Below are 21,094 nucleotides of genomic sequence, written 5' to 3' on the forward strand. Positions count from 1 at the left end.
GCTTCCTTCAGGCAAAAGCTGATTGTCTGTACCTAGCTGGGCAGCCTTTTGTTTGATGCCGACTTCAGTTCACTGTGCAATACATGTGCAACTACAACAGCAGTAATGAATTGTTTTAATAAATTCAGCGTAACGCTCCAGTTGCGACTGAGAAACCAGTTGCTTCATTTTGCGAATGTTGCAGGCTGAAAGGGACTGGTTAAAAACACTCTCTGGAGAAACAGGCACAATAAGAAGTCCCCAGAAGTAGGCCAGCAGTCACTCTGAGCCAGGTCTCGCAGCGCTGTTTTGGGTTTGCAAATCACATCCAGAGATTAGTCTGCACCCCTCAGAATAAATAAGAACCAACTCCAGGAGACAGACCAGGCTGTTTTGGACCTCTGTTTGGCAGTGAGTAGAATCAGGTCAGATTAGACCCAGACAGTACCTGAGTCACGCTGTGTGGCGTTCCAGCAGAGACGAGCGTAACCCCAGGGAGCAACTCCAGAGAGTCATGGGCTGCTGGGAGGTGGCTCAACAAGCCTTTTGTCTGTGAAGAGGGGAGGATGATCAGGGATGTCCTAAGGTGCTTGGCTGTTCTTTGAATAGGCCCTCACTCCCCCCGCCCAACCCCCTTTCCCCTTCTGTGTTGTTTGTGTACCAAGGGAACTGTGGTCTCTTACTTTCATAGTTCCTTGCTTTTCATCGCTCCCCCTCCAATCTAACAGGATCTAGCGAGTACATACTAGTCAACAGATAGCGATTTAGCGGGTTTTTTTTGCGAGTGCGACAATCTCTGGTGAAGTTAAACTATGAGGTAAGCGGGAACTTTAATCCATGCATTACGGAACAAAACAGTTAATTTTGCGTTGTGCAACATATGGCTGAGGGAGATAGCTTGGAGGCTGATGGATTCAGTGAGCGTTGTGTACCCAGCCAGCCTGCACTGGGGGGGTAATAGACTGTGACAGGGTCATAAATCTCTGCTGTAATTAGATTTAGCCCTTTTCCCTTTCTGCTCCCTCTTTAATGCATGTCTGTATCAGATGAGTGCAGAGTGGATATGTTCTGACCTATCAGACACAGCCCGTCTCCCTGCTCACTGAGACCGCTGACTCTCTCTCACAATACTCATTTTCTCCCTCAATTTATTCAAGTTCACTCTTTAGGAGATTTTGTTATCAGACAGGAAAGATTGGAAAGCAAATATATATATTTTTTAATGATCCTGCAGCTACAAATGGCCTAAATCTAATTTGACTGAGTCACATCATTATGGCTGTGACAGTTGTAGAATAACCAGTAAGATAAATGTCATGCACATGACCATGGTTGTCTTAATGTGGTTTTTATAAAACAAATGTTTTGAGCTTGTAATGCATTTTTTTAAATGTCCTACGAGATACTTAATGAACACAGCTTTGGTGACACTCCCGTCTCACAAACAAATGGTTTTTAACAGAGCCATATATTTGAAAAGTTTGGACATTGAAGTTTATGCATATTATTATGATGCATTTACATAACCCTGCGTTCCATGCCAGCGATAATATGTTGACCAATAGCAAGTCACTGAATTTTCTGAATTTTAAACAATGCTATGTACAAGATTCCAAATTCTCATCATGAATGGATAAATGAAATGCTCAAAGGCATTAACATGGTGTCCATTCTAAAGGTTATAAATATATAACTCTGGTTTTGACCGCTTGGAACTTCTCTCCCAACCGTGCCGTTTTGCTAGTAAAATGATTATGCTACCAACTTCACCCAATTCATGTCAAAATAACAAACTGCTATTGGGTCAACGATAGGGTACAAAACATTTCCATGGCACTGTCCAGGTGAAAGCTGTGATCCCTTATTGAGGTCACCTGTCTCCTCCCTTTCAATCAGTGTAGATGAAGGGGAGGAGACGGGTTAAATATGGGTTCTTAAGTCTTGATATGATTGAGACATGGATTGTGTATGTGTCCATTCAGAGGGTGAATGGGCAAGACTGTGGGAAGCATTGTTGTCGACAGGCCAGCATCCCTGTGGAAAGCTTTCCACAGTCCATGCCCGACGAATTGAGGCTGTTCTTAGCGCAAAAGGAAGGGTGTCCCTGATGTTTTGTACACTCCGTGTATACTTGTACACTCCGTGTATACTTGTACACTCCGTGTATACTTGAATATGAACTTGAATCCCCCTAAAATGACGGTATTAAGACGATTACGATTATTTTGTTCCTGGATGTTGCTCATAATTGTCGGTTACACAATTCTACAATAATGGTACCAGCCTTATGCATCATGGCTGTTTTGGTTCTGTTGCCATTTAGCAAGTCCAGTCTGTGTTCTGTTTGTCCTGAAACTGTTGAGCTTTTTGTTCTATTTTAGTATGACTGCTCTGACCCCTCCAAACACTAGATCCTCTCTGCTGGTGACACACCTCAGATTGATTCTGAAGTTCAACCTCAGACTTTGTCGCTGGCAGCTGAAAATGTGTGTGTGAAATGAATAGTCTGCAGCAGCACACGATTTGTCAGTATTCCACCTCTCCCTTTACAGTAGCACTTAATACCTGCCACTACGTCCTGGTTGGTGGGTGTAGTAGAGGTGTGAACACTATTTACCCGCTGTGTGTGTGTGTGTGTGTGTGTGTGTGTGTCATTTGTTTTTGTAGTACCAATTTGGCTGTGTGATGAGGTGTGCTCTCAAGCCAACATTGTTGTAGGGCTGTGTTTGTACTCTGTGTGTTTGTACTCTGTGTGTTTGTACTCTGTGTGTTTGTACTCTGTGTGTTTGTACTCAGTGCATGTCCTCTGTTTGATGCTGATTGCCTGTATAATGGCAGCTCTACAGCCTGTGACAGGAAACCTCTGGGTCTGATTTAGTGTATGCTGAAGAAGTCAGTGTGTGGTGTTGGACACAGTGGGTGGTGTGGGGGGGAAGGTATGTGTGTTTTGAGAATAGTTGAGATGATATCATGCAGTGGCCGTCATTGCTCATTGATGTGGGTTTGCTTGCATGCGTATGCTAGTGTGGTATATGCTGTGCACGCCAGTATTGCTGGGAGGCTGTATATGTTAATCAGCACGATCGTTGGCCTGTTTGATAGCGCCTAGCCAACTTTGCAGTCTTATTTTGGTGTTTTTATTTTTTTCATTGTTTCTGGTTTTATTTATTACTTCTATTGTTATTTTTGACTTGACTCTGTTACTGATTAATGTACTGTGTTGTTGAGGGAGCTGGCACATAAGCATTTCACTGCACCTTTTATACCTGCTGTACACTGACAAATACAATGTTATTGGATGGTATTTACCCAGTGTGACTGGGGGGGAGTGTAGTATGTAGCTGAACATATTGGATGGTATTTACCCAGTGTGACTGGGGGGGGAGTGTAGTATGTAGCTGAACATTATTGGATGGTATTTACCCAGTGTGACTGTGGGGGGAGTGTAGTATGTAGCTGAACATATTGGATGGTATTTACCCAGTGTGACTGTGGGGGGGGGGGGGGGGTGTAGTATGTAGCTGAACATATTGGATGGTATTTACCCAGTGTGACTGTGGGGGGGGGGGGTGTAGTATGTAGCTGAACATATTGGATGGTATTTACCCAGTGTGACTGGGGGGGAGTGTAGTATGTAGCTGAACATATTGGATGGTATTTACCCAGTGTGACTGTGGGGGGGAGTGTAGTATGTAGCTGAACATATTGGATGGTATTTACCCAGTGTGACTGTGGGGGGGAGTGTAGTATGTAGCTGAACATATTGGATGGTATTTACCCAGTGTGGCTGTGGGGGGGAGTGTAGTATGTAGCTGAACATATTGGATGGTATTTACCCAGTGTGACTGGGGGGGAGTGTAGTATGTAGCTGAACATATTGGATGGTATTTACCCAGTGTGACTGTGGGGGGGAGTGTAGTATGTAGCTGAACATATTGGTATTGGATGGTATTTACCCAGTGTGACTGTGGGGGGAGTGTAGTATGTAGCTGAACATGTTGGATGGTATTTACCCAGTGTGGCTGTGGGGGGGAGTGTAGTATGTAGCTGAACATGTTGGATGGTATTTACCCAGTGTGACTGTGGGGGGGGGGGGGTGGTGTAGTATGTAGCTGAACATATTGGATGGTATTTACCCAGTGTGACTATGGGGGGGTGTAGTATGTAGCTGAACATATTGGATGGTATTTACTTAGTGTGACTGTGGGGGGGGGGGGGAGTGTAGTATGTAGCTGAACATATTGGATGGTATTTACCCAGTGTGACTGTGGGGGGGAGTGTAGTATGTAGCTGAACATATTGGATGGTATTTACCCAGTGTGGCTGTGGGGGGGAGTGTAGTATGTAGCTGAACATGTTGGATGGTATTTACCCAGTGTGACTGTGGGGGGGGGGGGGGTGGTGTAGTATGTAGCTGAACATATTGGATGGTATTTACCCAGTGTGACTATGGGGGGGGGGGTGTAGTATGTAGCTGAACATATTGGATGGTATTTACTTAGTGTGACTGTGGGGGGGGGGGAGTGTAGTATGTAGCTGAACATATTGGATGGTATTTACCCAGTGTGACTGTGGGGGGGAGTGTAGTATGTAGCTGAACATATTGGATGGTATTTACCCAGTGTGGCTGTGGGGGGGAGTGTAGTATGTAGCTGAACATATTGGATGGTATTTACCCAGTGTGACTGGGGGGGAGTGTAGTATGTAGCTGAACATATTGGATGGTATTTACCCAGTGTGACTGTGGGGGGGAGTGTAGTATGTAGCTGAACATATTGGATGGTATTTACCCAGTGTGGCTGTGGGGGGGGAGTGTAGTATGTAGCTGAACATATTGGATGGTATTTACCCAGTGTGGCTGTGGGGGGGGGAGTGTAGTATGTAGCTGAACATATTGGTATTGGATGGTATTTACCCAGTGTGACTGTGGGGGGAGTGTAGTATGTAGCTGAACATGTTGGATGGTATTTACCCAGTGTGACTGTGGGGGGGGGGGGGGGTGTAGTATGTAGCTGAACATATTGGATGGTATTTACCCAGTGTGACTATGGGGGGGGGGGGGTGTAGTATGTAGCTGAACATATTGGATGGTATTTACTTAGTGTGACTGTGGGGGGGGGGGGGGGGGGGAGTGTAGTATGTAGCTGAACATATTGGATGGTATTTACCCAGTGTGACTGTGGGGGGGGAGTGTAGTATGTAGCTGAACATGTTGGATGGTATTTACCCAGTGTGACTATGGGGGGGGGGGAGTGTAGTATGTAGCTGAACATGTTGGATGGTATTTACCCAGTGTGACTATGGGGGGGGGGGGGGAGTGTAGTATGTAGCTGAACATGTTGGATGGTATTTACCCAGTGTGACTATGGGGGGGGGGGGGTGTGTAGTATGTAGCTGAACATATTGGATGGTATTTACCCAGTGTGACTGTGGGGGGGAGTGTAGTATGTAGCTGAACATATTGGATGGTATTTACCCAGTGTGACTGTGGGGGGTAGTGTAGTATGTAGCTGAACATGTTGGATGGTATTTACCCAGTGTGACTGTGGGGGGGGAGTGTAGTATGTAGCTGAACATATTGGATGGTATTTACCCAGTGTGACTGTGGGGGGGAGTGTAGTATGTAGCTGAACATATTGGATGGTATTTACCCAGTGTGACTGTGGGGGGGAGTGTAGTATGTAGCTGAACATATTGGATGGTATTACCCAGTGTGACTGTGGGGGGGGGGGGGGGGGGGGGTGTGTAGTATGTAGCTGAACATGTTGGATGGTATTTACCCAGTGTGACTGTGGGGGGGAGTGTAGTATATAGCTGAACATATTGGATGGTATTTACCCAGTGTGACTGTGGGGGGGAGTGTAGTGTATATAGCTGAACATATTGGATGGTATTTACCCAGTGTGACTGTGGGGGGGAGTGTAGTATATAGCTGAACATATTGGATGGTATTTACCCAGTGTGACTGTGGGGGGGAGTGTAGTATATAGCTGAACATATTGGATGGTATTTACCCAGTGTGACTGTGGGGGGGAGTGTAGTATATAGCTGAACATATTGGATGGTATTTACCCAGTGTGACTGTGGGGGGGAGTGTAGTATATAGCTGAACATATTGGATGGTATTTACCCAGTGTGACTGTGGGGGGGAGTGTAGTATGTAGCTGAACATGTTGGATGGTATTTACCCAGTGTGACTGTGGGGGGGAGTGTAGTATGTAGCTGAACATATTGGATGGTATTTACCCAGTGTGACTGTGGGGGGGAGTGTAGTATGTAGCTGAACATATTGGATGGTATTTACCCAGTGTGACTGTGGGGGGAGTGTAGTATGTAGCTGAACATATTGGATGGTATTTACCCAGTGTGACTGTGGGGGGGGAGTGTAGTATGTAGCTGAACATATTGGATGGTATTTACCCAGTGTGACTGGGGGGGGGGAGTGTAGTATGTAGCTGAACATATTGGATGGTATTTACCCAGTGTGACTGTGGGGGGGGAGTGTAGTATGTAGCTGAACATATTGGATGGTATTTACCCAGTGTGACTGTGGGGGGGAGTGTAGTATGTAGCTGAACATATTGGATGGTATTTACCCAGTGTGGCTGTGGGGGGGAGTGTAGTATGTAGCTGAACATATTGGATGGTATTTACCCAGTGTGGCTGTGGGGGGGAGTGTAGTATGTAGCTGAACATATTGGATGGTATTTACCCAGTGTGACTGTGGGGGGGAGTGTAGTATGTAGCTGAACATGTTGGATGGTATTTACCCAGTGTGACTGTGGGGGGGAGTGTAGTATGTAGCTGAACATATTGGATGGTATTTACCCAGTGTGACTGTGGGGGGGAGTGTAGTATGTAGCTGAACATGTTGGATGGTATTTACCCAGTGTGACTGTGGGGGGGAGTGTAGTATGTAGCTGAACATATTGGATGGTATTTACCCAGTGTGACTGTGGGGGGGAGTGTAGTATGTAGCTGAACATATTGGATGGTATTTACCCAGTGTGACTGTGGGGGGGAGTGTAGTATGTAGCTGAACATGTTGGATGGTATTTACCCAGTGTGACTGTGGGGGGGAGTGTAGTATGTAGCTGAACATATTGGATGGTATTTACCCAGTGTGACTGTGGGGGGGAGTGTAGTATGTAGCTGAACATATTGGATGGTATTTACCCAGTGTGACTGTGGGGGGTAGTGTAGTATGTAGCTGAACATATTGGATGGTATTTACCCAGTGTGACTGTGGGGGGGAGTGTAGTATGTAGCTGAACATATTGCAGGTCATGGCTTCAGTAGAGTGAACCACATAAAGGGCTGAGGAGGATGGATCCTACATGGATGAATAAGTCATGTCCCTGCTAGGAGGGCTGATGGACTGAGGAGTGAACGCAGCGAGGTGGTGGGGATCTAAATGGAACAGCAAAGGATGTGTGAGAGGGAGACCCCGTGCCCAGTGTACAGGACCCCGTGCCCAGTGTACAGGACCCCGTGCCCACTGCATTGTTGGGCCTATATTGAGTAAGGAGCGTCGGTGGTCTGAATTTGGAAGAAGCCATGAAGGGCTAGGAGAAGAGGACGGGTGGTGGCTCTCTCTCCCTTGTCCTGCTGTACTTAACAGTAATAGAGCAGTAGGCTGCCAGTCGTGTACAGTGTCATATAGCTGTGACAGTCGTGTACAGTGTCATATAGCTGTGCCAGTCGTGTACAGTGTCATATAGCTGTGCCAGTCGTTTACAGTGTCATATAGCTGTGCCAGTCGTTTACAGTGTCATATAGCTGTGACAGTCGTGTACAGTGTCATATGGGGCGGCAGCGTAGCCTAGTGGTTAGAGTGTTGGACTAGTAACCGAAAGGTTGCAAGATCGAGTCCCTGAGCTGACAAGGTATAAATCTGTCGTTCTGCCCCTGAACAAGGCAGTTAACCCACTGTTCCTAGGCCGTCATTGAAAATAAGAATTTGTTCTTAACTGACTTGCCTAAATAAAGGTCAAATAAATAAAAATAGAGCTGTGCCAGTCGTGTACTATATGACGCAGGCCAGTTGAACAGGCTGTAAATCTCCTCTCCGGCTGGGCTGTGGGTGTGACAGGCAGACCACTCTGTGACGCAGTCTCCCACAGCAGCAGACCTAATCACTTAAAGTGTGTGTGTGTGAGCTCATGCTCCGGAAGTGTGGCAGACGTGATGGATGTTGCAGAGGACTCTGGGAAAGCGGTGGTTCTATAGGCCTCTGCTTCTGCATCGTCACCCACCAAACTCTACCTGCTCTTTGTTCTCCCTCACTGGTTTCCTCTTTGTCCCTCTACTGCTAGGAGATGGAAACCATCTTACTTTTACTCGACATCTCAGCTCCATCTTCAGTAGGTTGACTGTCCTTTTGATATCTTGTTGTTTATTTTGAAAGGTTATTTTCCTCAAGCAGAACCAACCAAGAAGCCAGCTGTAGCTGGTTTATCAGGTTAAGGCGCCACCCTGTGTAATGTCTTATCCTGTCGCTCAAAGCCCCTCTTGAGTGCTGCTGCAGCAGTATAAGGATCTCCCTACCTCCAAGGCAACTAACTACCTGGTGAATTTCTCTGGGAAATTGCAAGCGAAGGACTGATACCTTTTGTTCCTGGGTTAGAGTGAGATTCCTGTGGTGTTCCCATATCTGAAGCCCTGTGTGGATGTCCTGGAGGTAGAATCTCCTCCTTTTAACCAGGGTAAAGTGTCCCTCCCAGCCTTTCTGCTGAGTTAAAATGGCATCATCTCTAATATGCCAGCTGTCTCCCTGGGAGGAGGTCCATCCCCATGGTAGCTGGCTCTTTGCTGTTAGCTCTGCTGCAGGGGCGGCACTAGCCTTGCTTATGCATCTCGTTGACTTAATCGTAGCCCCACTTTGATTTGCCACGCGAAGGCACACGGGCAACCTGATTTTTATGTTAATCACCGCAAAGTTCCGCATCGTTCCAGAATGCGTAATGAAACTAAAATGTTATATTTTTAAAACCCCAGGCGACTTTGGTGGACATTAATTGTCTCTGCGCTCATTTTTTACGCTTCAGTGAATTTCTAGGCTTTTTCCCTACATTTTCTTTAACCCCAATTTGTGATGATGTTCCTAATGGCAAGGCCGTTGGCAAGTTTGAGAAGCAATGCACAGCAATTTTCCTTCATTGTGTGCAAGCCATTAGACTGATCACGAGTCTAACATGATCAACACTGCCTCAGTGGAGCCTTTTCATTGTGCCTAACTGCTGAGAAGCATGTATTAATTTTGTAACACATCCTGCCTGTCTTTTATTATTGTTGGACCATTCCCCGTTATTCTGTAACGGCCGCACTGGCTCCTACAACAGTGATCGGACCTTTTTGAGAAGCGACAATGACAGGAAGTTAATGGTGTGTAATCGGATGAGCGTTTTCTCTCGCTCCCTCTCTCCTACTACCTTTGACGATGGCCCGCTAATCTGCCTTGCTTCCCTACCTGAACGGAGTCATCTTGGATTAGCCATATTCCTTTCCTCACACAGATTACGATAAATACTCATCTCTCCTGCATTCTCTCTACCTTCTATTCACTTCGTCCTGTAATTATTTTCTAATCTTTAGTTCCATCTTTTTCTGTCAGCACACACTTTTACAAATCTCCTAAACTTTGAATTTTACCACGTTACTTGTTCTTTTTAGTGTGTCCTCATTTACGTCTAGACCTGTCGGACTGATACCCTGTCGGACTGATACCCTGTCGGACTGATACCCTGTCGGACTGATACCCTGTCGGACTGATACCCTGTCGGACTGATACCCTGTCCGGACTGATTCCCTGTCCGGACTGATTCCCTGTCCGGACTGATTCCCTGTCCGGACTGATTCCCTGTCCGGACTGATTCCCTGTCCGGACTGATTCCCTGTCCGGACTGATTCCCTGTCCGGACTGATTCCCTGTCCGGACTGATTCCCTGTCCGGACTGATTCCCTGTCCGGACTGATACCCTGTCCGGACTGATACCCTGTCCGGACTGATACCCTGTCGTGACCCACTCTGTATGTGTGGCGTGACTCATCTCCCAGACTGCACTGCTTCAGATGCCTCAGGGTGTTGTGATGATGTGGGGGGGCTGACTGGGTGAGGTACTGTGTTAGTGCCCTGTCGGGGCCAGCCACTCCAGGCATTGAAGAGACGAGGAGTGAATGGAAGTTGACTCCTCTTTGTCCTCTCATGTTCTTGTTGTGTTTTCTGTCATCACTTGGTTTATGACCTCTCTGTGCTGTGTTCCTGAGGAAGTCTAGTGTCTGGCAGGGCTGTAGAAGTGACTAACAGAATGACTTGCGAATACAGTCGACAGGGCCTCTTGCTCTGTGAATTTCTGGCCCAGGGGTTACCAGCATGTGGAACTCGAGGGACCTAACGTTCGCTTGATGATGCAAATGAGTCTGTTTCAACATTGGTGTCTGTCACTTTATTTGTATGTATATAAATAGCACTAGCAGTCGTCTCCATTTCAATATTTTATCACATCTATAGAAATACTGATTCATGGTGTCTGGTAGATAGCCACTAAACTAATGTCCCCCCTGGTTTGAAAGCTGTACTCAGTGATTCTGACCCCACCCCTCTCCTGTTCTCTCTCAGGCCTGCCACTGGTGCTCCAGGATCTCGCCCTGCCTCTGCTGCAGCCAGGCCAGCCACAGCCAGCACAGCCAAGAGCTCCACATCCACAGCCAAGCCTGGCACCCCCACGGCTAAAACCACCTCCACCACCCCCAGACCAGCCTCTGCCAAAGCCGGCTCTACAACACCCTCTGCTGGACGGACCCCGACATCACAGCCCTCAAAAACCGCAACTCCCGTCAAGAAAGGTACGAGGGGACATCAGTTTTGGTTCAATTAAAAAATAAAATACAAAGGTTTTAACTTTGTATTACTAGCATTACACATTGTTACATTTTTCAAAATATATCTTTAGGTAATTTGTTCATCATAATTAAGTTTCCATCCTACCTTTGTCCTTTTCCTCTTCACAAACATCTACTTGTTATACTCTTCCTCTAGATGTTACCAAATCAGCCACCAAGAAGCCTGCAGCGGCTCCTCTCACTCGCACCTCACCAGCCAAGACCACCAAACCTGAGACTCCCAAATCAGCCTCCGCGTCCAAGCCAGACTCCACCCCCAAGAAGCCGGCTGCCAGCAGCAAGGCCGCAGACACCAAGAAGACGCCAAGCAAACCCACGCCTTCAAAGGATGTCAGTGCTGGCCCCAAGACCCCTAGTACCAAGCCAGCAGGGAAGGCTTCCACCCCTAAGAAGACTGTGGGCAGCAACACCCCCATGGCAGTGAAGCGTGGCCCCAAGCCCACAACGGCGGCAGAGCCCGCGACTAAAGCGGGTGAGACCCAGGACGCCGCTGTTGCTGCCGCCATAGCTGCAGCTGCCTTGGCCGCTGTGGTCTCCATGGCAACCTCGGAAGAAGCAGTGATGGCTGCAGTCCCAGAGGAGAAGGAGACTGTGCCCCCTCAGGCCAGCCAGCCAGAGCAGGCCCCAGAGGCCTTTATCTCTCAGCTGTCAGCTCAGCTGGACCTGGTCCCCCTGGAAGAGCCAGCAGACACAGTGTCTCCCCTGGGCACCACGGTCATGTCCCCTCCATGCTCCCCCACCGGGCCCATGTCCCCGGTCAGGGAGCCCCAGAATTCCTCTGCTCTGCTGGACATGCACGTCCAGCCAGAACCCAGGTCCCAGAACCAGTCTGCCATGGCTCCACAGAGCCTGGTCCAGGAAGAGGTGATATTCCAGCCAGACCCCTGGGCCCAGAACCAGTCTGCCATGGCTCCACAGAGCCTGGTCCAGGAAGAGGTGATATTCCAGCCAGACTCCTGGGCCCAGAACCAGTCTGCCATGGCTCCACAGAGCCTGGTCCAGGAGGAGGTGATATTCCAGCCAGACCCCTGGGCCCAGAACCAGTCTGCCATGGCTCCACAGAGCCCGGTCCAGGAAGAGGTGATATTCCAGCCAGACTCCTGGGCCCAGAACCAGTCTGCCATGGCTCCACAGAGCCTGGTCCAGGAAGAGGTGATATTCCAGCCAGACTCCTGGGCCCAGAACCAGTCTGCCATGGCTCCACAGAGCCCGGTCCAGGAAGAGGTGATATTCCAGCCAGACTCCTGGGCCCAGAACCAGTCTGCCATGGCTCCACAGAGCCCGGTCCAGGAAGAGGTGATATTCCAGCCAGACCCCTGGGCCCAGAACCAGTCTGCCATGGCTCCACAGAACCCGGTCCAGGAGGAGGTGATATTCCAGCCAGACCCCTGGGCCCAGAACCAGTCTGCCATGGCTCCACAGAGCCCGGTCCAGGAGGAGGTGAAGATCCAGCCAGATGAGCAGCAGGAGGACCTCCTCATGCCCTCCTCTTCAGCCCCTCCTGCATTCAGCATGATGTCTCAGCCCATGAATGAGTTCACCTCAGAGGTCCTAGTCTCTTCCTCTCAGGACCAGGAAGAGGCAGTGGAGAAGGCAGATGAGGAGATCAACGAAGATGATGACGATGAGGAGGAAGAGGAGAGGACAGTGGGCAAGCCGACATTACTGTTTGACATGAGTAGCTCTCAGCCCTCAGAGGAGGCCAAGCCTGCAGGCTTCGGTGGTGCCACCGGTTGGCATGGGGATGACGTCTTACCAGGGATGGACTCTGAGGATGTGAGCGGCCACCTGCAGGGGTCACCAGAGATTAGCAGCACCCAGCACACGGGCCTGCTGCAGGGTACCCAGAGCTCTGATGCCCTGGTAGACTCCAGCCTCAAGGTCTCTGAGGGAGAAGGGGCCTTCATGGGCTCCCCCGATGTGGAGACCCTGGCCAACGATGAGGAGGAAGATGAAGATGAGGATAGGAAAGTGTGCAAGCCAACATCACTGTTTGACATGAGTAGCTCTCAGCCTTCAGAGGAGGCCAAACCTGCAGGCTTCAGTGGTTCTACCGGTTGGCATGGAGATGCCCTCTTACCAGGGATGGACTCTGAGGATGTGAGCGGCCACCTGCAGGGGTCACCAGAGATTAGCAGCACCCAGCACACGGGCCTGCTGCAGGGTACCCAGAGCTCTGATGCCCTGGTAGACTCCAGCCTCAAGGTCTCTGAGGGAGAAGGGGCCTTCATGGGCTCCCCCGATGTGGAGACCCTGGCCAACGATGAGGAGGAAGATGAAGATGAGGATAGGAAAGTGTGCAAGCCAACATCACTGTTTGACATGAGTAGCTCTCAGCCCTCAGAGGAGGCCAAACCTGCAGGCTTCAGTGGTTCTACCGGTTGGCATGGAGATGCCCTCTTACCAGGGATGGACTCTGAGGATGTGAGCAGCCACCTGCAGTGGTCACCAGAGATTAGCAGCACCCAGCACACGGGCCTGCTGCAGGGTACACAGAGTTTTGATGCCCTGGTAGACTCCAGCCTCAAGGGCTCTGAGGGAGAAGGGGCCTTCATGGGCTCCCCCGATGTGGAGACCCTGGCCAACGATGAGGAGGAGCGAGTTGATGTTGATGATATGGATGTGAGCTCAGAGCGGGCAGTGGACCACCGGAAGGTGTGTCAGCATGATGATGAGGAGGATGATGAAGATGTGGAGATGCCCAGCGAAGGGGTGACGGAGAGTGGACTGGAGAGCTGTGGGAACGCAGACGAGGACGACTACACAGAGGAGGACCGCTTGGATAACCTCAACCGTTCGCCCATCCCACCTTCCTCAGCCTGGGGTCAGACAAACCCCTTCACTGACCCCTGGGCCCAGCCCCCCCTCTCCTCCCCCCACACCGCCTCCAGCCCCCTGTCTGACCACGGGGCTGCTGACCCTGAGACGCCCACCCTGTCCTCTGCCCAGGCCTGGTTGGATCCTAGCGCCCCCTCTCTGACGCTCCAGTCAGAGCAGCCCTCAGAGTCTGCCCTTGAGGAGATGGAGAGCTCCGCCCCAGTGGAGGCCTCTGCCCCCCCAGGGCCCCCTGCTGTGGGCATGTCTCAGTCCAGCACCCTGAGTGGCATGGCCCTGGCCGTCCACAGCAGCAGTGAAACCAGCACTCCCGAGGAGCTCCGTGACTATGACAGCAGCTCCGGGGTGGAGTCACACTCTGACAAGCAGCAGACCCCCGTGCCATCCAATGTGCAGCCTGACCTGGAGCAGGACTTGGGCATCCATCTGGAGCGAGGTGACGAGGAGGAAGAGGCTGAGACGCTCCCTGCCGACGAGGTCCTGGGAGCAGGCCCTCCTACTGCCCCAGCCTCTGCCCCCTCCTCCCCCTCTACCTCGGCAGATGAGGCCAGCGACATGGAGGGTGAGATGCAGATCAACGACCCAGACGCCCCCGTCACCATGGATGACAGTGCTGAGTTCGACAGCCCAGCGTCCGCCCGTATCCTGCCTGCCCTGGAAGAGGAGGTGGTGGAGGCGCCGGCCGGAGAAGGAGAGGAGGACGGGGGTGGCGGCACGCCCCAGTCTGCCAACTCGGTGGCGTCTTACGGCTTTGACTGCACCATGTCCAACTCCAACGCCCACTCCACTGCCGAGAGCTGCGGTAAGAGCCCCGGCATCTTCTCCCTGGAGAACGAGGACCAGTTGCCCGAGGAGGCCAAGGACCCCTCCCTCATCAAGGAGCTGACCCTGCCAGCAGCGGCCGCCCAGTCAGAGGAGCTGCTGGGAGGCCCTGTAGACCTGCTGCCCCTGGGCCAGCCTGGGGACCAGCACCACTACATGCTGGGGGGGAAGATGGATGCTGACCACCTGGAGGAGGCCAACACCCTGGAGGACGCCCTCCGCCTGGGGCCCCAGCATGCCGGGGAGGCCAGCGAGGGCCAGCCACCCTACTACTCTGCTATATGCGATAAGACTGATAGCTTTCTGGCAGGTAACGTATAAGTCCCTACCCCTGGAATGCACCTTCTCCCTCGCACCCCTCCCCCCTTGTTGTTCTTAGTTTTTCTCTTGAGGTGGGTTAGATGGTTTAGAAAAACAAGCAAATGATGGTAGGAAACAAAAAAAGCAAGGGGAACGAAAAAGACTGTAGATCAGTGACGCCTCCCTCTTTCATACTACTATTATGGTTATGAATGTATGGCACTACTTTATGTACAATAGCTACTAGCTACCATTTTCTATTAGAATGTTCTTTTTAAGTAACACTGCGTACTGCGTAACCCCCGAGGGGGCATTGACTGACTGGTCCGTTGGGACAAAGCTCTTAAAAGAAAAGGAGGAAAACGAGAATGGACTCTACCTACATGTGTATTTATCCTACTGTTTTTACCAAACAAATGTCCATTTTTTTTATTTTTTTTGTACTTGTTTTGTTGGAACCCGGTCCTCCCTCCCCTATGTACACACTCCATTTTATCCTGCACCATAGAGATAGTCCTACTCTCTTTTTTTACAAGTTTGTCTTCTTGTTTTCAACACCATTTTAGTATCGAATAAAGACTAGATATTTAACATGGCTTTCCTCCCCTTACAGTTTTGTTGAGGTCGTTATGGGAGTGTTCAATTTGAAGTTTGTCTAGTTTTAATTTGCGCTACAGGAAGTTTGCCTCTCCCTGCATAGATTATCATGGCAAGTAAAGTTGTCATGTACGGTGTGTTTTGAGGCATCTGTTTTAAGTGGTCAGGCTTCATGCCTCTTAGTTGATCATTTGTGCTTCAGAACCAACTAACAACTATTTGTGTGAAAAAAAACCGTGCATTCCGCTGCATTTAGAATGACGCTCACTGAAAATGCTTTTCTCACTGAAACGCTTTTAGTGGTATTGGATATTTCAACTTGCATGTACTAACATTGAAATTGTATCTGATTAAGCCATTATACACTAGGGATGTTGATAAGTGAATGGTTCACGCTAAGTAGGTTTTTCAAAATTCCATTAAACATCATTGCAATGCACGTTTGTTCCTGTTTCTTGTTATTTCCCATTAGCATAGCATGTCTCAATTGTTGTCTAGGTCAGTTTTATGTATTTAAATGACATCACTGTCCTCACCATGGGAATCACTTCCCATCAGGAAGTGAAGTTTTATCTGTGGAATGGTATTGATGCGCAATGGAATTTTGGTTAGGAGGCAATCCATCTGGTGTCCCATACCCTGTTTTCCAGCATGTATATGTTTCTCTCTAATCTCCATGGATTCAACACAGATCAAGACCACATTTTGTGAACATCCTTGGTAGGTGGTACTCCCCAAACAGACAGCTCCTGGGACCCTTTACTGTATGTCCTGAAGGTTTTACATCCTCTTCCGCCGCGATGTGAAGCCTGCTCAAACCTGCCTGTATCCTCCCGAATGCTCCACCCAACACACACACAAACATACTGGCATTACCCCACACCCACCTACCTGAATGTGTCTTAAGAAGAAGCTGAAGTGGATGAGAGATCTGCCTGCTCAACCCAGACAAGGAAAACCCTTGGATCCCTATGTTTGTCAGTACTGAAATCAGAGCATCCCTTGTTCCTTCCGTCCTACCTTCTGCACCATTATGGTCTTCCTAAGGCCAGATTTGGCCTTTTGCCCTGTAGGCCTATCATGAACATACAGGTGTCTCTCATGTTGCTTTGGTAATGCTCTGTTGCATGTATAGTACTGTACGTGTCTGTTGGGACACCATGGCTGCCCTTGAGTAAGGCATGGTCAGTGAGGTACACGTTTTTGTAATTAGCCGAGATGGTCCCAGGGGGCATCCTTGTATTGGCTGAGTTGATTTTTGATGTGGGATAGAATGCTTTTCAAAACAGTCAGGTGTATGTGGTGACCCCACATATACAAAGAAACTATATGGTTGGTCAAAAACTCAAGAGTAGTTTATGATTTAGTTCTTAAGTAAAATGGTTAATCCCTTGTTCCCCATTTTTCTTTGTCTAATCCCTGGCTTGTCAGGCCTTGCAACTCAATGTCATCTTCATAACCTTTTTTCCAACTTATTTGAGAGCAAACTCGACCTCATTTGACTGTAATACTGCGTCTATATCGTAGATGGGTTATGTAATATGTATTAGATTAGGTCCTAGATGTTGGCAAGTCCTCCAATCAGACAGATGTCATGTTAATGAGTCATTGCATGTTCCAATAAGTTAAAGGATGAGTCCGGGGTGAGTCCGGGATGCTTGCCATCCTCAACTCGTTTTCCACTACTCAGTCGCTATTACCCTTCGGGGACATTTGAAGCCAGACCACAAAGATTCGATGTGACGGTCAGATCAGTAAGAATTTGCTATGTCCTCCCACATCACAAATGTATACCCAAAAATAACAGAATACAACAACTGTTAGGTTTGTTATAATACTTAGATGAGCCGATAGATAGATCTATCTCAATAGTAAACTGTGTGGTCAAACTTCATTTCTTTGTCCTTTTTCAACTGATCGAGACAGAGGGTTTTGTTTACTTTATTCCTTTGTGTAAAGACGTCAATCCCTCAGCACTTCCCTCTCATTTTGCTTTACGTCTTCCCTCCACTCCTTTTGATTCTTCTCCTTGAATCCTCTGGCCCTGGATGCTGTCCTACCCCTCCTTTTTGGTGCATGCGTCTCTAACGCACATCCCAAGTTATCTTGACTGTCTAGCAGGAGGGCCCAAGAGTAATGAAGCGGAGACAGAAGAGTCCCACCAGTCACAACAGAAGCAGAGCGAGCCACCCGTGGGCCTACAGGAGGAGAAACGGGATAAGCCAACCATGGGCCTACAGGAGGAGAAGAAACGGAATGAGCCAACCATGGGCCTACAGGAAGAAGACCACACACAGCTTCATCTCGTAGTGAACGCCCACTACCTCGCAGAGCAGCAGTGCAACAGGAGACCCACCGACACCACCTCCAGGTCCCTCCAGTCTGCAGCTGTAGCCAACGGTCAGCTGCGCAGGCTGGAGCAACACCAGAAGCACCTGAGAGAGCAGGAGAGGCAGAAGAGGCAGTGGCTGGAGGAGGAGTGTCTGAGGCAGGAGCAGCAGATGCAGCTGGAGAGGCAGCGTCGGGAGCTCCTCCAGCTCCAACTCCAGCAGCAGCAGCAGGAGCACAGACACCGCCGCCAGGTGCTGCAGTGGCAACTAGAGCTGGAGCAACAGCTCAAACAGCAGCTCAGACAGCAGCAGAAACAACAGCAGCAGAAACAACAGCAGCAGCAGTTGAGGAGTCCGTCTGCAGTCATGCTCTCCCCATCCTCCGGGCTCTGCACCATCTATGAGGCCATGGAAACCAGCGAGGAGGAGGACGAGGGTGAGGAAAGAGAGCAGAACAGAGAGAGGGAAACAAGGATGCAGCAGGAGAAGTGGACATCCAAGCAGACCTGGCCAGAGTCACGCCAGCAGGGGCCGCGTCCCATTCCTCCAACAGACCTGGACTGGAGCAAGAAGGTGGACATCGTCCAGCAGCTCATCAACCAAACCCTGCTGCTGTCTGGAGACAGGGGCTGCCCCCCTCTGCTCCTGCTGCCTGTGGGGAGCGGGGGCATTCTGAGCCCCCTGGAGAGCAGCATGTGGCCCAACCTGCTGTCCCCGCTCAGTCCCCCCTCTGCCACTGTCACCTCTGTCAGCAGCTACTCCCCAGACAGCCAGGGCAGCTCCCCCCAGGGAGACTGGACCGTGGTGGAGCTGGAGACACAGCACTAAAAGCCAGGAAAGGAGGAGGACACACCACTCATCACTGTCATATCTATGCACTGCATACTGTATTCACACGACACAAGTTGGCACTTCATCTCCACACTACAAATTCATGACATGGACCAACATAACAGTGAGGTACACTGATTAAACCACACAGCCTCACAAAAAGAGCATGCTATACATTCTAACTTCATATCTACATAGAAATCCATATTCACTGTATTGTCAAACTGATCTTCAGAGAATGGTGTATATATTATTTCTCATCAGTGGAGAATTAAGAATGGCACATCCCCCATTGGTACTGCATCTAATATACTTTAATAATACACATAGGAATACTATTTATATATAGAGTATTTTATCTATGTGTATTGCTTTGAACCAAAACCCACATTTGATTAACTGTACAGTATGAACCTTATTCTGAGTGATAGTTATGACAGTGCACTTGTTAATTAATTTAAATGTTACAGGTAAGTGGGACTAGATTAGACTTGGTTGTGTTAAATTATCATCAGCTTCAAATCCTCAGAGAAACTGTTTTGTTTGTGGAGAAAATACTGCTGCTAGCTACGATCTGGACCAAATGGACTGCTTTGAATTGATACAATCCTTTGGCTGTAGAATAACACCCTTTTAAGGAGAGAGCAATGTCTCAAAATAATTGGACTGTCAATCACACAGGAAAAGAGGGAGGGTGAGAGAAGGACTTCCTTGTTCTGCTCTGCCTTTCACACAGTGGGGAGGGGGAGGGGGGGGTCTCACCCTGCATTCCAAAGCTATAACCTCATTTCTTGGGTCTGCCTTTATTCAATGGGTTTCCGAGGTTACCAATGATGTCATGATAGGAGAGCAACAGAAGTCTGAGACAGTGACACTGTCTCACAGAGAGAGCACAACACTCGGAGCACTGATTAAAAATGGAACCAACTGTTCAGAGAATTACATCAACATACATTGCCCTTTATTAAATATGCCCCAGGAGAGGGAGTTATTTGCAGTAGTGATGAGGCAATGTTGTGAGATGGGAAACTGGATATGAAGTGTTGGAAGGACTTTAACATTGTACTAAAGAAGTGCTGTGTATGACCAATGCCATAATGGCTTAAAGGAGGGGGAAACTAGGTTCCTGAAGCCTCAAGCTTGAATACATGTAGGCTACATTTGTCAAATGAATATCCTATCTCCATGTCAACAGCTGATTTATCAACAAATTGATTTAAACTGCGAGCCACCGGTCTCTGTTTTGGAGTTTTGAATACTCTGCAGTTTTGATTCCTGCTTGTACTATTTTGGTGTAAGGTCTACTATAGTATGTCATGTATGTACATCCTATTTGGGAAGGCTGCACAATGGCTGGGTAGGGTTTCAATCGGGAAGTAGCATTTAAAGCAATTTTTATATACTTCTACTGTTATGTGCAATCAGAAATGTATGGTGAATTGTGCAATATTAGTAATATCTGTTGCACATTTAGTTTAGACTTAATGAGAGTTTTAGTTTAAGCAAATTCGTTCTAATTTTAGCATCTATACAGGTATATGTAGTATCCATTATTTTTTTATTTGCATTAATTATTAAAGGCTATTATACTGTATGTCCTCTTTTAGTTCCGTTTGTAAATAGAGGTAGATGAACACTGCCACCTAATGGTTGAGTTAGACTACTGTAAACAAATACTCTAACCCATGTCATGTCTTTTATCCATTATCAGTACAGTAGGATATAAAATGTTAGTATTGTGCAAGCACATCTATGAAACTATTTTGACAGGTAGGCTAATATACTTTTTTAAATATCGGTATGTATCCACATGGTGATATTATAAATGTATGTGATGCTGTGTATGACAACTTATTTCAGTTTGAATGCAGCATTTGTGAAAATGATATTTATGTAATACATTCAGTTCTATAAACCTGGGGTGTCCAACTCATTTTGTCCGTGGGCCGCATTCGGTCTTCACCGAGTCCGGAGGGACGCATTAAACATGTATTATTTTCTTGCAAAACATGTGTCCATAAATGTTAGAATTTTTCGCTGTCTAGCTTTCGTCTCAATTACTGTGATCAAGCTGGACAGAGTGAAGAGCCTATACATGAACATCCATAATCATTTCTACACAGTTTTGATTTGGTTTTAGACTTTTTCAAAAAACTATTTTCGCCCACCCAAAACAAACTCAAACTACCCGTGGGTCGGATTGAATGGGCTCGCTAATGTTGTGTAAACAGCTGTGTCAGGGACAGGGTGAACCCAATGATGCAAACCTGACCCAATCGAACTATGCGTGTGGTTAGAGGTGAGTGTGTTGGATGTTGGACAACAGTTCATAAATACATCCCAAATTATACTATGTGAAGATGAATGCTATGGATAAAATGCATTTACTGCACCAATACATTTCAGAAAAGAAAGTAATCAAGTAGCAGTAGTACTGTATTCCCAGTATGACATGTAATGATATGCAGTAATCTATTCCAGACAGGTGTAGGGTGTTC

The 21,094-nt window shown here is 48.3% G+C and overlaps 1 protein-coding gene across 5 annotated transcripts in view; it reads left to right on the forward strand.

The window, feature by feature from the left end:
* The window catches only part of LOC115201327 (proline-rich protein 36), a 35,197-nt gene extending 19,323 nt beyond the window's left edge, over positions 1-15,874 (forward strand). For 4 of the 5 annotated variants that reach the window (XM_029764864.1, XM_029764884.1, XM_029764874.1 and 1 more), the window contains 2 exons: positions 10,598-10,824; positions 11,018-15,874. In XM_029764864.1, the coding sequence (XP_029620724.1) occupies positions 10,598-10,824; positions 11,018-14,859 (4,069 nt within the window). In that variant the 3' untranslated portion in view covers positions 14,860-15,874. The remainder of the gene's footprint in view (positions 1-10,597; positions 10,825-11,017) is intronic. The other variant, XM_029764897.1, reaches the window with a different exon arrangement.
* Positions 15,875-21,094: the final 5,220 nt, after the last annotated feature.

The sequence above is a fragment of the Salmo trutta genome, chromosome 1, assembly GCF_901001165.1.
Source record: "Salmo trutta chromosome 1, fSalTru1.1, whole genome shotgun sequence".
Lineage (NCBI taxonomy): Eukaryota > Metazoa > Chordata > Actinopteri > Salmoniformes > Salmonidae > Salmo > Salmo trutta.